The following is a 20,942-nucleotide window of genomic DNA, read 5'->3' as shown; positions in this document are numbered from 1 at the left end:
TCTCTCTCTCTCTCTCTCTCTCTCTCTCTCTCCTCTCTCTCTGTCCATCCCTGCTGTGTCCGGCGCGATTGATTATGGCCAGGCAATAATGAGCGGCGCCATTTGGAGTGGTGCAATTAGGCAGCCAGAGGTCCACTTCATGCGCGGCATCAGTTGAAGAGCCAATCAGAAGGCCGTCCGGGCGGCTTTAATCACGCTGTAAATGCAGCCTCTCACAGAGAGACCATAGTCTGATGAGCTGCTGACCAGAACCCCAAGTTTCAGATGATGCGTCATGAAATAGCTTTGAAGTTGTGTATTTCCAAAGCATAGAATGTCCATCGTAAATGCTAACTCTAAACATACTTTGGTGTACATGTGCCATTGTCATTGTATTTATATGTGAATCATATGTATAACTTTACAATTTTTTAATAGGTTTTGTATATGTAGTAGGTATCTGTATCAAGTCTTCCCACGTACAGCAGGGTGAACTAGGTTTCCATCCAACAATCCAAAAGTCGGATTAACGCCTGATTCACATAAATTATGATGTGACTAAGGTTGGTGGAAACAGGTTATTTCGTAATCATTAAATCGTATTTGTTAGATTTGATTATGTTTCCTTTAAAGATGCCCTGACAACCTCAAGATCTGAACCCAAACTCTTCCTCTGATTAGGATTCCATCAAAGGTGATCAGTGTCAGTTTTTTATTTTGCATAACAGCGGATGGAAATGAGCACAGACTCACATTTCTTTTAGCCACATTTTCATAAATTCGCTTAATAGATGCAAACGAGTTGGATGGAAACCTAGCTACTGACAGTGTCCTGATTTTCTAAAGTATTTACAGCTATCCCTTATTTCAAAGGAGATAATGAATTAAAAAAGTATTTGAATCAATCTAATGAGGCCAGAAAAAGAAAAGAAAGCCACTACAACCACATATGCTAACATATGCTGCAAATGTTTGGTGGAATCTTGGTGGAGAGGTCTTTTAATAGAGCCACAAAGTGTCATTCAGTGCAGTGATAATAATGGATAATCCATGTTGGATGTTTTAACATTCATCTATAATACAGAATGCTAAATGTCATGCTTACACAAGTTTAATATTTCAAGAAGTGAAACTTTGTACCGCAGCTCTCAACTTTGTACTGCAACTCTCAAGCCTTACTTACCGCACTCTTTATCCTCTCAAGGTTCAGATGATTTTACATATGAAAGCGTGTGTTTTTATCAAGGATGATATGGGATGATGTTTTATGGTATCTGTGAACCTTGGTGATTGTGTGTATGAATTATGGTGGCAGAGACCAGGCAGGTAGGAGAAAAAAGCAAATCGACAGGCTTCAGTCGAGTCAGTTCTCACCACCAAGGAAAATCAACTATGCCCAGGAAGCCTTGAAATCAGCTTCTATATCCAGATCAAGGTGAACGGCGCTTTGATTAAAATTACACCATCGCTTAGTCTTAAGGTAGTTATGCATGGGGGCAATCAGGATTCATGTTTCCATACTTCTCCTTTCATGAAAAGAAAGCTTTCAAAACTTCGATTGGGTGCAAATTGTGGCTGAGTAGTGTTTATCATGGAAACTTCTTGATTGTTAACTTTTTGTCCAATAGGGGACTTTAACATCATGGACTAACCTTAATGACACAAACTTCTCTGCAATGCCCTCCTGAAGTTGTCTGAAAAGACACGCCTTTTTCGGCACATTTATTTTTCTCTACCTGCAAGTTTGTACTCGTTTTTATACAAGTTCTTCATTCATGCTGTTCATCCATTTATTCTTCCTCTCCTCTGTGTCCTGAACAGGCATGCGACAGGGCAATGACGTCGGCACCACCTACCGCTCCACCATCTACACCTACACCCCTGAGCAGCTCCAGCAGGCCCTAACGTCCAAAGACCAGTACCAGAAGGTGAGTAGCACCCCCCAAACATCCCTAAACTGATGATCTCCCCACTTTCCTTAAACAGCTCCATGAGGTCCTCCATGCTAAGGAACAAGAATAAGAAGCAGACACCTGCCCATACCCACAATGCCCGGGCTACAGGTTTTCATTATCCCTTGAATGGTAGACTACATTTCCACCCTCTTTTGTCCGAGAGTTGATATGAAAAATCTTTCGCTTCCTGATGTCTCACCCACATGATCGTGATCTTTTTGATAAAGAATGACCCCAGAAGGAAAGACTGCACTCATCCCAGCTACCGCTCACCATAGCAACTCAGCCATGAACCCCCTCCCTCCCCACTCCAGAACTAGAAATACAGGAGAAAACATCCTGATAGGACAAAAGCCTCAGAAAGCCTCATACATAAAGCTTACATTTTTCCACTTCCCCTTCTATTTGAGAGAAATGTCAAATAAACTCCCGGCCTATGGCCCACATCTTCTTATATGTGTGGCAGCAAAGACACCATGTCAACGGACGGCTGGGTGAATGATGTATAGGGTGTATGGTATGAGATGGGGAGTTTGAGGAGCCACTGTGTTAGAGGCGTGGAGCAGGAGCAGGAGCAGGAGCAGGAGCAGGAGCAGGAGCAGGAGCAGGAGCAGGAGCAGGAGCAGGAGCAGGAGCAGGAGCAGGAGCAGGAGCAGGAGCAGTGAGCCGTGCTGCCGTGCTGCTGGGGCCTGTGTCTGCTGTGTTATGTGGTATGCGTGATATGCGTTATGCATGTGAGCTTAAACGAGAGCGGCGGAGGACAAGAGGAGCCAGAGAACACACACTGTTTGCGGGAGAGAACGGGGAGTGCTTCCTTTTCTCTCTCTGTTTCCTTCTCTCTTTCTCGCTCTGCCACTCTGTCTCTCTCTGTCTCTCTTTCTCTCTCTGTTCCCTCTCTTTCTCTCACATTTTTCATTGTCTTTCCCTTTCAGTTCAAGGAACATTATTGGTATGACAAAACCACATTCTGGCATTGCCAAAATGTAGAATGCAACATAGAGACAATCTGTATTCAGAAACTAGCAAGGCTGTGTGTGTATGTGTGCTTGCAGAGGGTTCATGTGCACTGTGTGTGTGCATCTCTTATTCAGTGTCCTTGTTATGCTGGCATGCCTCTGGCTTCCTCTCTCTACCTACCTCTCTCCCCCTCTCCCTCCTTCCCTCCCTCCCTCTCTCTCTCTCTCTCCTCTCTCTCGCTCTGCTGCAATGCAATGTAGAACTGCTGGCCGACCGCATGCAATGCATCACATGCAGAGGAACCCCACCCAGTGCTGAGTGGAGCTCTGCCAGTAGAACAATAGAATTAGCCAAAGAGCTAATGCTAACCTACGCACAGGCTAAAGGCATCTCTCTCTCTCTCTCTCTCTCTCTCTCTCTCTCTCTCTCTCTCTCTCTCTCTCATCCTCTCTTTGTCTCACTTTTCTCATGTATTTGCAAGGTATCTATATATTCTTTATATATTCATTCATTCCAGTCTGTCCTTCTTACTCTCTTTATTTCTATGTCTTATTTCTTTATCTCTTTATTTCTATCTACTCTTTCCTTCTCATGCTCTTTCATATTTAGTTCCCCTCCACCCCTCTGTCGCTCCCTTGGACCTCCCCCTCTCTCTTTCAAATTTAGATTGGAATTTGAATAGGCTTCATTGGCATGACCATAACACGGTGCAGCACTGTCAAACACAGAGGATGAAAACATTCTCCTTCACATTTCTTCACCACTTACTTGTCCTCTTCCTTTGTCTTCTTGTCTGCAAGGAAGACGTGTGTGTCTGTGTGTGTGTGTGTGTGTGTCTGCGTGTGTGTATGTGTGTGAGCGAATCGCACCTTAAAAGGTTGCAAAGACACTTGTCCAAACAGAATTCCTCCTCTGTCTCCATTTTCACATTAAAACTCGGTCTGCAGAGGAAGGTGTTATGTTATGTTTGTGTGTATGTATTGTATGTCTGTGTGTGTGAGTGTGAGTGTGTGTGTGTGTGTGTGTGTTTGTGTTTGAGTCAGCATATGTTTAATGTGGAAAATCCCACTTTTAGTTACTGATGAGATAATGTTTCCCCTTTGCTGCCTTCTACCCGAGTGGTATCCCTTAATTCAAAACACTCTAGTCAGTACGTATATATACGTGTGTGAGTGTGAGTGTGAGTGTGAGTGTGAGTGTGAGTGTGAGTGTGAGTGTGAGTGTGAGTGTGAGTGTGAGTGTGAGTGTGAGTGTGAGTGTGAGTGTGAGTGTGAGTGTGGTGTGGTCTGCTCTTAGTACAGTGTGTTCTGGTCTTCAGGAATTGCAGGAGTCCAGGAATGGCTTTGTTTTGTGTGTTTGATCGTGCACCTCTCTGGGGTTTCTGTGTTCTAATGCCTTCCATTGAGAGTCTACTGTCTACTACTCTCTGTGGAGAAACACCAAACCTACATTTATCTGTGTGTGTGTGTGTGTGTGCGCGCGGGTGTGTGTACATATGTGCAGTGGGTTATTTTGGCTACCTCGGTGCTTCCATGCATCTGGTATCACGGCAACCGTTTCTGAAGGCATGGAAGGGTCTCATCAGGCACACACTCCCACACATTTACTGATGCGCGCTCACACAGACACACACACACACACACACTCACACTCACACTCACACTCACACTCACACTCACACTCACACTCACACTCACACTCACACTCACACTCACACTCACACTCACACCCATGACACCATGCAGCACAGGCACACACAGACCCACATTGATTCAAATACATCCCCAAACAAGCACACTCACAGCATACAAAATAGCAGCAGGCAGATTGCTCATCTACCTGTCCCTACAAATCTTTGTATTCACAGTCAGGTCTTGCCCAGCCACCTCAATGATGGGCCTAAATGGCAAACATCAGCTACAAACATGGTGTGAGCTTACTGACAAATGGCAGCCGGGGGAAAAGGGGCACAAGGAAAGCCCAGGATCCCACCACAGTGCAACGACTGTGGGGAGGGAGAGGGGGAGGGAGGGGAGGTGCGGATAAGCTTGGGATGTGGGGGTCCCCATGTAGTAGGGGGAGAGCGCGGGGTGCGGGGATACAGGGGTGCTAGTTTTGGGAGGGAAGAGACGAGGGGAGCATATGGGTCAGATTTGTTCCTTCACGCCGGGCTGCCCCCAGCTGACGCCGGCTCCCATCTGCATGCCTCCTAATGCACCTCCTAATGGTTGCCTAATAACGCGATGGGCGTTCGGGGAGTCCCTCTCCCCTCTCTCCCTCTCCTCCTTCTCCTTGCACGCTCTTCTTTCTTTCCCTCTCTCCTCATTCCTCCTTTCATCTCTCCTTGTTCCGCTTTCCTCCACTCTTCTCCTAACCTAATACTGCTTAGTTGAGGCAGCCGTGTGTTGGCACACGTGTCTGTGTGTAACAGAGGAGGGCTGTTTGTGAATGCACATAATTCATGTGGCCTGTGAAGTGTCTCAGAGGCTCTCAGAGGTGACTGCTGTGGCATAGCTGCAGTGGGAGAATGCCATGATCAGAGTCACACACATTGCAGGATTTTTAACATAGTCTTGCTTTTCTGTGCTGCTTGCTAAGACAAAACATAACATAACATAGAATAACAAACATAAACATCACATTATAATATAAGTTCAATAGATGGCATTATATTCAAACCTTATGGTAGATTTAAGACTATTTAAAGTGAGTTGGTCTGGTCATGTATCATTGTATAGCGTGTTTTACGGAGTGAAAGCACATTCATTCACTGGATTTCATCCCATGGTTTTGTCATTCAGCAGTTAATGGTGATCAGTGCGTTATCGTGTGGCCATTAGTTTGGTGTACATGGTGACCAGTGCGTAATCGTTTGGCCATTAGTTTGGTGTACATGGTGACCAGTGCGTAATCGTTTGGCCATTAGTTTGGTGTACATGGTGACCAGTGCGTAATCGTTTGGCCATTAGTTTGGTGTACATGGTGACCAGTGCGTTATTGTGTGGCCATTAGTTTGGTGTACATGGTGACCAGTGCGTTATCGTGTGGCCATTAGTTTGGTGTACATGGTGATCAGTGCGTTATCGTGTGGCCATTAGTTTGGTGTAAACCCACTTTAGCTGAGGATCACTGATACCAGTGAGGTCTCTGCTGTTACTCATCTCTCCTCCTCTAACCTAACTGTAGTTCCTCTCATCTTCCCACCCTCTGCTCTCCTCTCCTCCTCCATCTCCTCTCCTCTCTCTTTTCTCTCTATCATCATATGCTTCTCTTTCTCTCCCACCTCCCCTTTTCTCCTTCCACTCATCTTCCCTATCTTTTTCCTATCATCTCTCCTGTCTCCCTGCCCACCCTCTTCCCCCCGTGTCAAGTTGTCATTGCTTCTCTTGCTCCCTCTCATTTCCCTCCTCTCTCTCTCTCTTCTATCTTCTATCTTCCTCTCCAGCAGTGCAGGCAGGCTTCACACAAAATCAATATTCACACACATGTATAAATGATGATGACTCACGGTATACATAATACACATTATGTAGTATATGCACATCCATTACTAATGCCAGTATGTTTATCCTTTCAGTGTGCTTTCAAGACAAGGTTGCCCATTCATTTCACTTGATTTAACTGACAGCCATCATGCTCTAAACTATGTTCTACTCTTAAGCATCCAATGATTCAGCATGTGACTTGCTGACCGCCTTGTCTATATGTCTATGACTGGGTGTGTTCATTTAGAGTCTGTATGTATTGTGCATGAAACAGATTTTGTCTGGTCTGTTTAAGATCAAGAGTGATGTGTTCTAGGGTTGCCCTTTAACGGCAATCGCACTGTCTGTTGCATTATCTAATGTTTTGTGATTTGATCATCTAAAACAAGTCACCTACCTTCAGACATCTCCCCTCAGTCCCCTGTTCCTTCTGGTATGTTACCTTGGCGAGGACACACATCTGATGGGCAGGCGATCAACCTGATTGGCTGCATTATTAAAACCTCATTGGTTTTCCTGATTAGAGATCCCGGAGCAGTTAGAAAGACCAGAGTCCAGCCCCTGGGCACCCCTTATGTAGAAAAGAACTTTGGAAATTGTACAAAAATGTTCTCAAATGGCATCACTGATTCCACCTTGAACTGACTTTGCCCACAGACTGTGAGTGGAGACCATATGGCCGTCGGTTATACACACTCTGTGACATGAACACACACAAGCACAAGTTAGTTGGGTGTATCGATCTGCCTCTTCAGTACCTGATATGTGATGTGTCAGATTGCTACCAGGCCCTGAGTTTATGTTCTGTTATACTGAAACTCCACTCAAGGGTTTAAATCACACAGTGCCAATTTCGAGACATGGGAATCTCACACTGGGAGTATATCATACTAGCAATGGGGAGGATGTTGGATCACACTTCCTGCATTCAAATGGAAGTTTGGTTGTTATCCATCGTACTGTGTGTGATGTTACAAATAAACACACAAAAAGAGCCTGTACTTGTCAGTTTAGGGATGGGCTTTGAGGGAATGTTTTAGGTAAATTCGGTGGTGGGAAATTATTCAGATACAGTGATTGTGTGTGTGAGTGTGACTGTGAGTGTGAGTGTGAGTGTGAGTGTGAGTGTGAGTGTGAGTGTGAGTGTGTGTTTGTGGTGTGTGCAGGGGTGACAGTGGGCAGTCCTGTTCACAGAGCACAGCAGGACTACAGAGCTCAAAGCAGCTTACAGCCCCCTCTCACTGCATACAAGCGCACCCGTGCACACACACACACACACACACACACACACACACACTCGCACACACACACACACAAATAATACACACACGCTTGCATACACACACGCTTGCATACATATACATTTAGATACACACAGAAACTCATATTTATACAGCCTACTCAAATACACAAGCACACGTACATGTACACAAATAAACACGTACACTCACACATGCGTGCCTCCAGAATTGTACATCCACACATCCACACACACACATCCACACACACACACACACACACACACACACACACACACACACACACACAAACACACGCGCATACACACACAAACACACGCGGACACACACACACACACACACACACACACACAGACACACACACACTCTCTCAGATGATGTGTGTGTTTTCAGGCATATTGAAAAAGTGCTCACTTCCTCCCCCTGCTGGTGGCTTTGTCCTCTTTGTCTCTTGCGCCCACTCTTTTTCTCCTCTCTATTGTCTGCCCCAACCATCCTCTCGTCCCCCACCCCCACCCCAAGCGCCCTCCTCCCCCGAAGAGACATCTGCGCCTCGCTGAGCACCGAACTACTGCTGCTGCAGCAGCAGGCACCATGTCACCATGGCAACAGGGGGAGGGCGTCCTCGCCGGCCCTGATTGGTCCACGGTGAGCCAAAATTCAGCAAAAAAGAGGGCAGGGTGGGGCGGGAATGCAGAAGGAGGCGGGGTGAGGGTGGGGTAGGGGTGGATGCCGGGGGGGGGGGGTTGCTAGGGTCAGAGGTCATGTTGGGGGAAGTCGTCTGCCTGACGTTTTTAATCAGCTGTTCAGGCAACTCCTCCCCCCTCCTCCCCCCATCAAGCTGGGGGTCTCCTCCAGTCCTTCCCCCCAGTCGTAGTCCAATGGAGGCCAGGAGACAAGGGGTTAATAAAGAAAGCTGCAACAAACAGCTGGGACCATTATGAGTTAAGGGGTGCATGTGTGTGGGTTGAAGTGATTTGTGTGTGTGTGTGTGTATGTGTGTGTGTGTGTGTGTGTGTGTGTGTGTGAGCATGAGAGAAAAAGACAGTGGTTGATCTGTATGTATGGCATGTATTTCTGAGTGTGTGGATCTGAATATCGGTTTGTGTTTGTGTATTAGTCAGTATATATTTATTTTGGTGTGTGTGTGTGTGTGTGTGTGTGAGAGAGAGAGAGTGGAGTGATCTTTACATAGAGCTCTTGAGGAGGAAGAATGATAGGCTCTTCAGTAGATAAGGGTTGTGCGTGTGTGTGTGCGTGTGTGTGTGTGTGTGAGGGGTTGCCCCCAGCAGGAGCGTGTCTAGTAGGAGTGAAAGGTCAGCGTCTGCCGTCTCTTTGTTGTCTGTTGGGTTGGGGGTTTCCTACTCCTGAGCATCTTATTTGACGGAAATAAGTGGGTATGTGTTAGTGAGGGAGCTGCTTTTATATTGCTAGGTGCATTTTGCTGTAAACACACACATAGGAACAATCTCACACACATGTACACACTCACTCAAACACACACACATACACACACACGCTGCTGTGATGGGTATCAATATTGATGCTGTATGAGTGGTGAGCTGCTGCAGCTTTGTGGGGGGTCCAGGTTTTTGGGGGGGAGAGGGAAGTATACGCAGATGGAGACCACTGACTGGATGTGTGTAGCGTCTGCCTAAAAGCCTAAATGCGTGGTTTGTATGTGTGTGCATTTGTGTGTGTGTGTGTGTGTTTGTGTTGCAGTGTGTTTGCATGTTTTTCGTTTCTGCGTGTGTTTGTATGTTGTCGTACTTCAGTATTAACCATAATTTTAATTCATTCACATAAGCATCTCTTCACATAAGCAAGTTGTTCACTCACACACACGCGCACACACACACACACACACACACACACACACACACACACACACACACACATAACCCCACTCTCTCTCACCTCTGATTGGCATGATGTGGCATCAGTTGACCTGAACAGGAGAAAGGACATAGAAGCAAAAGCTTAGTGAACCATAAATATGTGTATTGTGTGTGTGTGTGTGTGTGTGTGTGTGTGTGTGTGTGTGTGTGTGTGTGTGTGTGTGTGTGCGTCCGTGTGTATGCGTCCGTGTGTGTGTACATGCGTCCCGCTGCTTTTTCACACACACAGTGCAGGAAGGATTGCAGAGATCACCCAGGGTTCAACCAGAACAAATTTGTAGTGTATCGACTGAGAGTTGAGCCCCGCTCAATACCCAGGAAGTGGCCCGCGTTTGAGATGTGACATTGTGTGTGCTAATTAACCTTGCCGAGGACGTCCTCTCCGCAGGGTCATGTGGACACACTCTGGGGTGAGCTCAAACCCACAAGCTTTTGTCAAAACAGCTCACTGTGCAGAGCTCTGCCCTAACTAGCTGAATTAGCTCAGTTTTGATACATTACTGTGATTTTAATGTCAGCTTAATTCCTCCACCTTTACATCTACCCACTGACTTCTATTCGCTGACTTATATGACAGTGGAGAGATAGTGTCAGTATGTGTTCTTCCTGCGTGACAAACGCCTTGGCATTGTGCTTGTTAGCACCTTGCTCTACTAGGGCTACAGAAACACATCAGAAAAGACAAGACTCTACAAGACTGGGATATGTAGTCTTTTATGGAATACAGATTGAAGAAGCAAAATAACTAAAAGCAAATAAGGCTCTTGTGCTTAAGTGCATTCAAAATGCATCATGTTTGAATTCTGGCCACAATGTTATTGTTTGATTACGGGTCAGATTGCCTGAATTCTTAAACGGCACTATAATGCTCTCAGGCTGTGGTTGATGCATTTGAGCTGGATCCTTTGACAGGCAGTTATTCCCTTAACGTGAGCGAATGCCCTTGAACTGCAAAACTGGGGACACAAAGTGACTTTATCATGCCAACCACAAGGGGGCACTCTGAAACATTCGAACCAGCAAGCAGGACACTCATCCAATCTTTTTCTCTCACATTATCTCGGACTTGCTCTCTCTCTTTCATTCCCTCTCTCACTCACTCTGTCTCTCCCACTCACTCACTCACTCTTCTTTCTGTTATTTTTGTCTGTCCTCTCTCAATCTCTAGCTCGCTCCTACTCTCTCCCGGGAGCTAAGGCAGCGCATGTTCCTATCTATTAGTGTCTCAATTAAGGCGCTACCAAAGACAGGTTTTCTCCTCCGAGGCATCCAGACGAGTGCCTCACCTTGCCTAGCTGCCTTGAGCCAAATTTGGGGGAGGGGGGCGGTGCAGGGATGGAAGGGGGAAGGGAGTTGCCGGTGCTCCACCAATTACGCAAGAACCGTCAATGTCCGCCAGACATCAGAATGCTTTTAATTAGGCAGACCATGACCACACCGCTTCTCTCATTATTGTGGTGGTAGAGTGGATCTTGGTCTGGGTGTAGAGGGACATGACGTGTGTGTGTGTGTGTGTGTGTGTGTGTATGTGTTTGTGTGGAGGCAATAATGGTTGAAGGAATGTTCTCAAGGAGATAGTTTGCCTCTCTGGATTGCATCTCGTATGTTTGTTTGTTTAGTTGTTGTTGTTATTTTTAAGCTTGAAGAAAGATGTGTATTTTCCACCATTCTGTGCCATTTTGTGTTATTTGTTGGCCTGCCAAATGAGAAATGCCTGGTTTGTTTTTTGGAATAGGAACCACGTGACTTTGTGTCATACATTTTTTTCCTCGGCAGCCATTTTTCCTTACATATTTGAAACTAGTCACTTAACAGTTTGTCATGTGTGTCCTTGGCCCATGCTAACCTGTGAAGGGAGGTGGTGGAGACTGGGGGGGGGGGGGGGGGTGGGGGGACTGGGGGGGCAGGTGCATGGCTGCGCGAGGAGTGAGGGTGTTGGGAGTTGGTGGCTGGAGGGTCTGGCTCTTTCATCCTGGAGACGTGACATCCCAGAGACCGTTTCTTGGGGGGAGGCTGGAGTGTTTGTGTAGGTCAGGTAGAGACAGTGAGGATGGTGATAGAGGGAGTGAAAGAGAAGAGTTGGGTAATACATATAGATAGAGACAGCATGAGAGAGTCATGGCGAGGGAGGGGGGGGGGGGGGGGGTGAAGGTCAGGGTGGGATTAATGCAATCTCACAATGAGTGTGTGTGTGTGTGTACGTGCTGTTTTATGCAAGGTGCCATTGTGCACATATGTTCGTGTGCAAGTGTTTATTCATCTGAGTAAATTGGATGGTTACCTCAGCTGTGCAAAGCATTATTGCTCACCTGTGCTGCTGGAACAAGCAAGGCTGTGTGTGTGTGTGTGTGTGTGTGTGTGTGATTGTGTGTGTGTGTGTGATTGTGTGTGTGTGTGATTGTGATTGTGAGTGACAGGAGGCCAGGGCCAGAGTAATTAGCTTTCGCCCTATCTGCAGTCCGACTGCTCTGGATATTTCCTGACCAGCTTGCTGAAGCCTGGCTGCATACACACACACACACACACACACACACACACACACAGAATCCTCCATCCTACACAACCTTTTCAGCCTCACACATCCATCACGTCACATCACACACGTACACACACACACAGAATTCGGCATCCCACACACTTGACACACACACCCTTTTCAGCCTCACACTGCCATCACGTCACACACACAACACACACTCTCTCTCTTTGTAGCCCCCCTCCCCCATCTGTGGCCATTCTAAATGGAGTGGTGTTGCATGCTGCTCTGTGACTTCCTAATGTACCCGAGCAGTTGGTTTAGCAAACAGCGAGCTGCCAGCCATCTGCCAGCGAAATCTGCCTGCAAAATTGCTTCAGTCTCACTCTCCATTTTATCTTTCTCTGTCTTTGTCTCTCGCTCATACACACACTCACTCACTCATGCCATTTCTCCTTCCTCTCCATCGTTTACTTGTCTGTTCCATCCTTCCTTTTCACTCCTTTCCTCTTTCATCCTCTCTTCTGTTTTCCCCATCTCTCACTCCTCTCTTTCCCCCATATGAACACTCAGGCAATGCTGGACTCATCAGAAATGCCTCTGAGAGCCACCTTTGGATCCCAGACCTTAACTTTTCCATCAGCTTTCTGTCCCTGTGTTTAGGGAGAGTGTGTGTGTGTGTGTGTGTGTGTGTGTGTGTGTGCGTGTGTATTTTCCTTGGAAATGTTCACAAAAATATGACTGTGTTTTAGAACGGCAGTGTTCGTCATGTCGTGCGTGTGCGTGCGTGCGTGCGTGCGTGCGTGCGTGCGTGCGTGCGTGCGTGCGTGCGTGCGTGCGTGCGTGCGTGCGTGCGTGCGTGGTCCACAATGTGAACTGAGGTCTTTTTGTATCTGACGTGTGGAAAGAAGCGCTCTGCTTCCTTCCCTCGCCCCTGACCCTGATACACACACACACACACACACAGTTCCTTTTCCCTTCTAGCCATCTCTCATCTGTTTCTCTGCTTCCCTCTTAATTCTTATCTTTCATTACTAATTTGGCTGGAGAAGTGGTGGGTATGCCATCATAAGCCTGACATCTCACCTCTGGTTGGCTTCGCTGTTATAATTACCTCTGCAGGCAGTCTTTGCAGTACTGCCACTGGCAAACTTCTGTGCTTTTAACACATTTAGGTGAGACAAGACAGGGAAGAGGGAGTTGTAATGGAACACACAACCCATAACAGCATCCCTGTCAATCAAGCCTGAAGACTTCAGAGTAAAGGTTGCCATGTCAACTGGGAGTGTTTTTTTGCCTCCTCCTTCATCTTCTTCCTCTTCTCTTGAGTCAGCGTCAGATGGATGCTGCCCATCCTATTTCCTTCCAACTATTTCCTCTCTCGCTTTATCTCTCTTTCTCTCTTCCCCTTTCCACTGTTTTTTCCATCCTGACCACACCAGGCTTTTCCTATTTTCATGTTGCCTTTCGCGATGGTTCCCGCAAGAGACCTGAACAAATGGTATGGAACAGATTTTTGGCAGGGCCGCTTCCTCCGTCCTAAACATCATAATGGGCAAAGGCAAGGCGGTGCCAGGGAAATAAGCAATGCCACTTTCCTCCTCTCCGAGAGATGCTGCTACCACTGCAGAACAGCGCCAGCAAAACGAAAGAATACCGTGCTCAGAGAAAAAAAAAGACGGCATTCATGATGTTATGTGGGTATGCACACACATATGTGCACACACATAAAGCACCTGCTTAAACACCCTCACAGATGTGTGTGTTTTATTAATCACACACAGACAGACAGGCCGACACACACACACACACACACACACACACACACACACACACACACAGTATGTAAACTATGACTGTTTCACTCACAGTGGCATTTGATCTGTACGATCCACATGATGAATTTAAGCAGTCAGTCACACTCAACTGGCTCTCCTATCTGCTAACGGCCACACAGAGGACAAAGCCTCCAAACTAGCGGCACTCACAAATGCTGCTGCTCATACTCCCTCAGACTGGTGTTTTCAGACCATATAGAAAACATTTCAACCACTCCATAGGTCTCCTTTAGTCACACAGTTAAACATTGAGCCTAGGAAGTATTGGCTCTTTTTGTTGTTTTAACGTGCTGTTTGTGTGGTGATGTTTCTTCATAATATAAACCAAAGCGTGTGCATTATTACTGGCCATTACTGTTGGTATACACTGAAACTAGTTGTTAGGGGTGCTCCTTCATGGAAATCACTTGGTAGGTAAGGACCTTGGTACATCTACAGTATTTACAACTGTACATAAAGCTTATATAAAGGCTAAAGAGAGCCAAGATATTTGATACCGCAATATTACTACCTTGCCTTTATTTCATCTTCTATAGCAAGCCTTTCTCCCTGCACCTCTGAAGATAAAAATTGCCTGTTTTGGTGCTGTTGGCTTTCAGCCTGCGCCTATTTGGATTCTCCTGTCTTCCTCCTCTTTTCTCTCTCTGTAAAGTTGGTCATGGCCCAGTAGTACCCCCCCTCCACAAACACACACACACAAACACACACACACAGCCATTCCTCTCTCATTGTCTCTTTCCTGTTGCTTTCTTGCATCTTACAAGCGTGTGACGCCCGCAACATGGAGCCATGGCACTGAGCTTATCTCTGCCTTTCATGTGCTCCTCTCTCTCACTCTCTCTCTCTCTCCCTCTCCCTCTTCCATCCGTGCTTAGCCAGGAGGCCATGCTGTGCATTGTATTTGCAATCCAAATGAGCACTCGGTCTGACATGCAAATTAATGACTCTGAATTATGCATTTAGTAATGTGTAGTCGGCACACAGCGGCAGCCATTTTAAATGCATTTTTTTTTTGCCGTTTATTTTGGGCAAACACTTGTGTTTGTTGGTGGCTGCATTGCTTATCAGTCTGTGATCACCGCTAACATTCAACATAGTCTCACACTTCAACTCACCTCTGTGCTTTGAATTCTTTCACTCATTCATCAATTCGGGTTTATTTTTTCAGTTTTTTTAACAAATGTTAGCAGTTTGGCAGCAGTCATATGTTGATATACAACCATGTAAGAAGAATTCCTATTATCATGTCATGCAATGGTCAGTTTTTCATTTTGGTTCAGTGTTGGGTTGAAAACCTAATAACACTCTGCCAGTAGCGTAGCCTCTGCCTGTTCAGGTTGTCTTTGTTTCTTTGCATTTTCCTACCAAACCTGCTGCACTTCATTTCTAACCAAACACCCACTTCACTGCCACGCGCCGTGCCACAGCCACAGCCCTCGTATGTATGTGTGTATGTCTCCCCCCCTGTTGCTATGCAAACAGAAGGGGTTGATTGTGTGCATTTCGAGATGTGTGCATGTGCTTCCGATGGCCTCTCTTTGCTGTTTGCGTGGCCTTCTCTGTTGTGTGGACACAGGGAGGTGGAGGAGGACAGGGACCTTTAGCTGTACCTGCTGCCCCTCATCACCCCCCCCCCTCCCCCCAGACCCCATCATCCTCTTCTCTTCTCTCCTCTCCTCTACGACTCCACATCCCCCATCCCTCCATTCTCTTGTCTGGTCCCTGTGTGTGTGTGTGTGTGTGTGTGTGTGTATATGTGCATGTGGAGTCTCTGTGGGGATGACCTGACCCCTGACCCAGGGTGGGTCTGTGTAGAACGAAGGGAGGGATCAGATGATTGGATGAATGAATAAATGATGAACGGCTGTTTTCTGGATCTGGCTGTGTGTGTGTGTGTGTGTGTGTGTGTGTGTTTGTCACTGACTATTCTATGATCTATTCTATTCTATGATGTATTGAGTCCATGAAGGAAATCTCGACAACGTAAAAAAAAATCAAGATATAGGCCAAAGGGTCAGTAACTGACTATTGTATTCATGAAGGTACATCTGAAAGCCAGATGAATGTTTTTTTTTTTTAAACAAACGGTTTAATATGGTCAAACTCTGAATAACAAAAGACTGAGGTAGGACACAGCTGGTTACATTTCGCATACTATTGCAAAGATTAAGAATATTAGAGGAAGCAGTTGGTGAAACTGTTATTTCAGTGTTAGAGATTTAAGAGAAGGTTGAGCTTGACTAATTTACATTTTGCCTCAACCGAATGGTTTTTGGAATGGAGAACAGTTTTTAGAGATACTACCAACACTGAGCCACTTGCAGGGGGAGAAAAACCCAGTAATAAGCTGGCGTGATATGCATGTTTGACCCATGTGAGCCGGGTTCTTTATGTCTGGTTGGGTGTGTAGGTTGAAGTCATAGTTTTAGTCATAGGCGATGCATGTGTGCTGCATGAGTGTGGTGAAGCTGAGGTGCAGTACTGGCTTCTCAAATGAGAATACTCAGTTACACATGTACAGCTGCAGTCATGTAATGTATGTGTGTATTGACATATCTTTACTTTGAAATGTGATGGGGAGACACACACACACACACACACACACACACACTGAAAAGCAGACAAACAAATGTTTACACACTAAAGTGTATAAGGCGCGGCAGATTCGTTTCACCACATTGGTCTTGGTCTTTTATCTGGTACCTGGGCCAGCTTAGGTGGTGTGTGTATGTAGAGCTCTGTTCTTTGACTACTTTTCACTGAATTTGCAGACTAGCCATTTCGAACCAGAGGTAAATCTGGACCGAAGTACCTTGGCTTCACATGAAAGTCATGAGGCCCAGACCGAGCCCAGTGCCCACATCCTCCCCAGCCCCCCTCGAAGCCCCATTCCCATTCTAAGAGGCCCTTTTGCTCCGAAGGGGCTTATGACTACTGTAGCACGCTGTCTAGCCTGTTTGTTTCTACAGCCATGAAATAGTCGTGATTTCACCAGAGAACGTCTGCCTCTGGGGGGCCGCCTGGGCCAGATCTTTGCCAGACATCACCGCTACCTGGGGGTCCTACCCATCCGTTCCAGCTTTTCCAGATGCTACCCCCCACCCCCCCCCCCCCTGCGTGGTGCTGAACCTGTTTACTGCCCACAATGGGTTTGGATGTGTGTGTCTGCGCGTGTTTGCTTTTTCTTTATGTGCAAGTCTTCACACTATAAAAGGTGGCACATCAATACAGACCCCCAACCCCCTACCCCCCTCCCATTTCTCTATCACACACACACACACACACACACACACACACACACACACACACACACACACACACACACACAGTCTCCAGCTTCAATGGTATCTGGGGGTGCCAGCGTGGCGCAGTGCCAGCAGGGGCCTGGCATCTCCCTGGTGGAAGAGCTGGGCAGGCTGGCAGGGAGGACTGAGGCGGACGATAGCTACCTGCTGGGGCTCCACGCTGTGCCATTCAGGCCCATGAAAGGAGCGGTTAAGCCACACTGTCTTTACTGTCTATTGCATTCAGAACAGGAGAGAGAGAGAGAAGAAGTTTAGACTGTGTGCATAACATGTTTCTCTTTGTGTGCATGTTTGTGTGAATGAGAAGAAGGTGAGAATCATAAAGATGAATATACAGGTGTATGTGTTTGCGCATGTTTGTGTAGAACTGTTTGTGTGTGTGTGTGTGTGTGTGTGTGTGTGTGTGTGTGTGTGTGGGGGGAGTGGATTGGCTACTGGTCATGTTTTCTGTGCATAACTTCGTGCATTACTCTACTGATACCAAAGAATAAGCTATTTGGTGAAGTCACTATTTCTGTTACATACCATCATATCTCAAGCATTTTCAAAACATCTTGGTGTGTGATTAAACCTCCTCCATTAATACCCTACTCTGCAGCGCTCACACCTACTCAAGCCCTTGCCCCACGGTAAGGCCCTGCTCCTTACCTAACGGGGAGGCCCTGCTTCTGCTTCTGCTACGGCTCAACCCTCTCCACTGAAACACTCTCCAGAATCAAACCCATCCCTCACCTCCTCGCATCCCCATTAGACGAGCCCAACTGGGCCTCCACCAGCCTTGAACAGAGTGGTGTGTGTAATAACTGCTCAGGAGCGTGTGTGTCCTCAGGAGCAGGAGCCTCATCTCCAGGCCCTGGTTAGAGCTCTCCTCCTCCTCCTCCACTCGTCTGCATCTCATCTCATCTCAGTACTATTCGTTCATTTGTTCGTTCTTTTAGAATGCTCCCGCCCCGGAGGGCAAGATGGGGGCCCACTGATGGAGCTTTGATGGAGATTGGTGGGGGGTGGAGGAGGACACGAGCTGAGCTAGGCAAGTTGGGCAAGGAAATAGGGAAGTGCTGTGTGTGAGGGAGGAAGAGAGGGAGTGTATATGTATCTTTGTAACAGAGAGCGAGTGTGTGCGTGTGAGAGAGTGTGTGAGTTTGTTTGTTTGTGTGTGTGTTTGTGCACATGTGTGTGTGGGTGTGTGTGTGTGTGTGTGTACCTGGCTCCCGTTGGCAGCAGCTGCTCCTAACAGGTGCGTGCCCGGCTTTCGGCAGATGGCCGGCCAAATGAGGTGCTTGGCAGGTTCTGTACCTAGTGCTGCCGCGCTCTCTCAACTGTATTACCACACGTTCACACACACACACACACACACACACACACACAAACATCGGGCACATAGAGAGAGAAAGATAGCACAGAACAGAAGACACCAAAACAGATAGAAATAAAGGGAAGAAAAGGGAACAAGAGGGAGGAGGATGAAATTGGAAAGGATGGAAGAGAGAAAGGAGAGAAATTGAAAAAATATATAATGGGGGGGGGGGCGATGACCATCAAATACCATTAAAAACAAATCAGCCTCAGCACCAGAGAGAGTAAGAGAAAAAGAGAGAGAGAGGCGAGTCCCTTTCAGCATGTTCTCTTAGCTGCTCCTGCCGTGTGTGTGTGTGTGCGTGTGTGTGTGCCCGTACTCGGAGGGACAAAAATGGGCTTCTGGCCGTTAGCAGACATTTTGAACCATTTTTAATGATTCTTTTGTAATAAGCTAATTATCCCATGAAATTTTTGATGTTTCCACTGATTTTGATCGTCACCATTTTGGCACCTCTTACCTTTTCATAATTCCATGCCAATTATAAGCATTTGAATTTAAACAAGGGTCTAGAAAGACAGATTGAAAACTGAGCTGATGACTGAGGATGAGAACAATTGATAGTTGAGAAAAGGCTGCAGGGAGACAAAAACAAATGAGGGGACAAACGTGTGCGGGGACAAACGTGTGCGGGGACAAATGTGGAGACCCTGAGATGGAAGCAAGGGGAAAAAAAGCTTCCCAAATTGAAGGCAGCCTCTTTTAAACTCCTCCAACAATCTGTCCCACAGAAACACTTTTGCTACTACCCATGTCTGGTCAAAAAACTGTCAGAAAGGATAAATATTTACATCAAGAACATTACATCAAATAAGTGTCATTATTTTCAGTGCACTTCTGCTCCTCTCCCTGTGTGCCAGCTCTAACCTAGTGGGATGCCTTGCAAGTAGGTTATCTTGAACCCCTTCCCTTCTGGCACCTGCTTCCCTGTTCACCTGTCCCTTTCACAGTCAGAGCTCCTTGCGAGAAGAAATAAGGCCTGTCACCACCCATTCACGTCCGCACCGCACCGTGCGCAGCACTCGCATACATAAAACATAAGCGGACCAGGCGCCGACAGGTGCCGCCATGTGGAAAGGAGCTCTGGAGATGGGACCCACAGCTCGCCTACACCTCATACCTCCACCCCCCCTATCCCAACCCCCTACGGGTGCCCGAGAGAGGGCTGAGGTGCTCGTGTGCTCGTGTGTATGTGTGTGTGCTCTGACCCCAAACCGTCAAAATGTATTTTATGATGGGGGAAGGAAGGGAGGGGAGGGGAGTGCGATGTGGAGGACAGGCACGTTCAGGTCAACTGTGATTCAGTCGGGTCTGTGGACTTGAGCTGGACAAAATGGGTGCATTTGTGTATATGTGTGGGTACATGAATGTATGTTTGTGTGAATGTGTACGTGTGTGTGTGTGTGCGTGCGTGTGCGTGTGCGTGTGCTTGTGTGTGTGTGTAATTGTAGGCTTTGTCCAGTGCCTCTGGCATCTCGTGTGCCAGGTGGATGAATACCCACATTTGGCCGGGGTGGCACCCAGTGCATCTGGACCTTAGCCTCCACATATGTCTCTCCTGTGCGCTCTGTCTCTATTGTGCTCTCTGTCTCTCTTGTGCTCTCTCTTTCTCTTTTTTTCTCTTCTCCGCTCTCTCCCCTTTCTACATGTCTGCATTTATTTTTGTTCCAGATATTGGTACCCTTTCTCTCCATTCCTCGCCTTCAGGGTTTTTATTTGTTTAGTGCCATACTGTAGGTCATGGCATTTGAAGCGTAGGAGGGGCAGCTTTGCTGAATAGGAGCAGGAATGAATCCCCCTTCGCCTCACTTGACATTAGATTATGTACATGTTTAAAGCAGAGAAAAACACCACTCATCTTTTGTAATTACTTCTGTCACTGCGACACAGGTTCTAACTCACCATCTCTCTCCTGATAGGTCTTAAAGGAAGATGGCTTTGGAGCCATTACCACGGAGATAGCGGAGGCCAAAGAGTTCTACTACGCCGAGGACTACCACCAGCAGTACCTCAGCAAGAACCCCGGTGGCTACTGCGGATTGGCCGGCACCGGCGTGTCCTGTCCAATAGGGGTCCGGTCTTAGATAGACTGGCTAGTTTTAGAGCGAGTTGCCTTAATTTGCCTTAATCACAAATGTAAAGAGAGTAAAGTGAGTCATGTCTGACAGAGTTAGTGCATTTTATCTGTAAAATATCAGGAATTAAGTTTCAATGCAGAGTTTTATTGAAATATGAGTGTTGTGCAATTTCTGCTCTGTAACACGCAATGATAATTAAAAAACTGTGTTTTCAGTTTCAACTGTGTCTCTTGTGTGGATCTGTGTTGATGGTTAGGTGGTGTGTGTGCGTGTGTATGTGTATGTGTGTGTGTGTGTGTGTGTGTGTGTGTCTGTCCTCTGGTGGTCATGTGAGCATGTTAGCTCTGCGGTATTC

At 46.8% G+C, this 20,942-nt stretch overlaps 1 protein-coding gene across 1 annotated transcript in view; it reads left to right on the top strand.

The window, feature by feature from the left end:
* msraa (methionine sulfoxide reductase Aa) overlaps positions 1-20,622 on the top strand; it is a 77,953-nt gene extending 57,331 nt beyond the window's left edge. Inside the window, exons 5-6 of the mRNA XM_080831958.1 lie at positions 1,801-1,907; positions 20,429-20,622. Coding sequence (XP_080688084.1) covers positions 1,801-1,907; positions 20,429-20,593 — 272 coding nt within the window. The 3' untranslated portion in view covers positions 20,594-20,622. The remainder of the gene's footprint in view (positions 1-1,800; positions 1,908-20,428) is intronic.
* The last annotated feature ends 320 nt before the right edge of the window (positions 20,623-20,942 follow it).

The sequence above is a fragment of the Sprattus sprattus genome, assembly GCF_963457725.1.
Source record: "Sprattus sprattus genome assembly, chromosome: 2".
In the NCBI taxonomy this organism is placed as follows: domain Eukaryota; kingdom Metazoa; phylum Chordata; class Actinopteri; order Clupeiformes; family Clupeidae; genus Sprattus; species Sprattus sprattus.
This window is presented reverse-complemented; position numbering and strand designations above follow the sequence as displayed.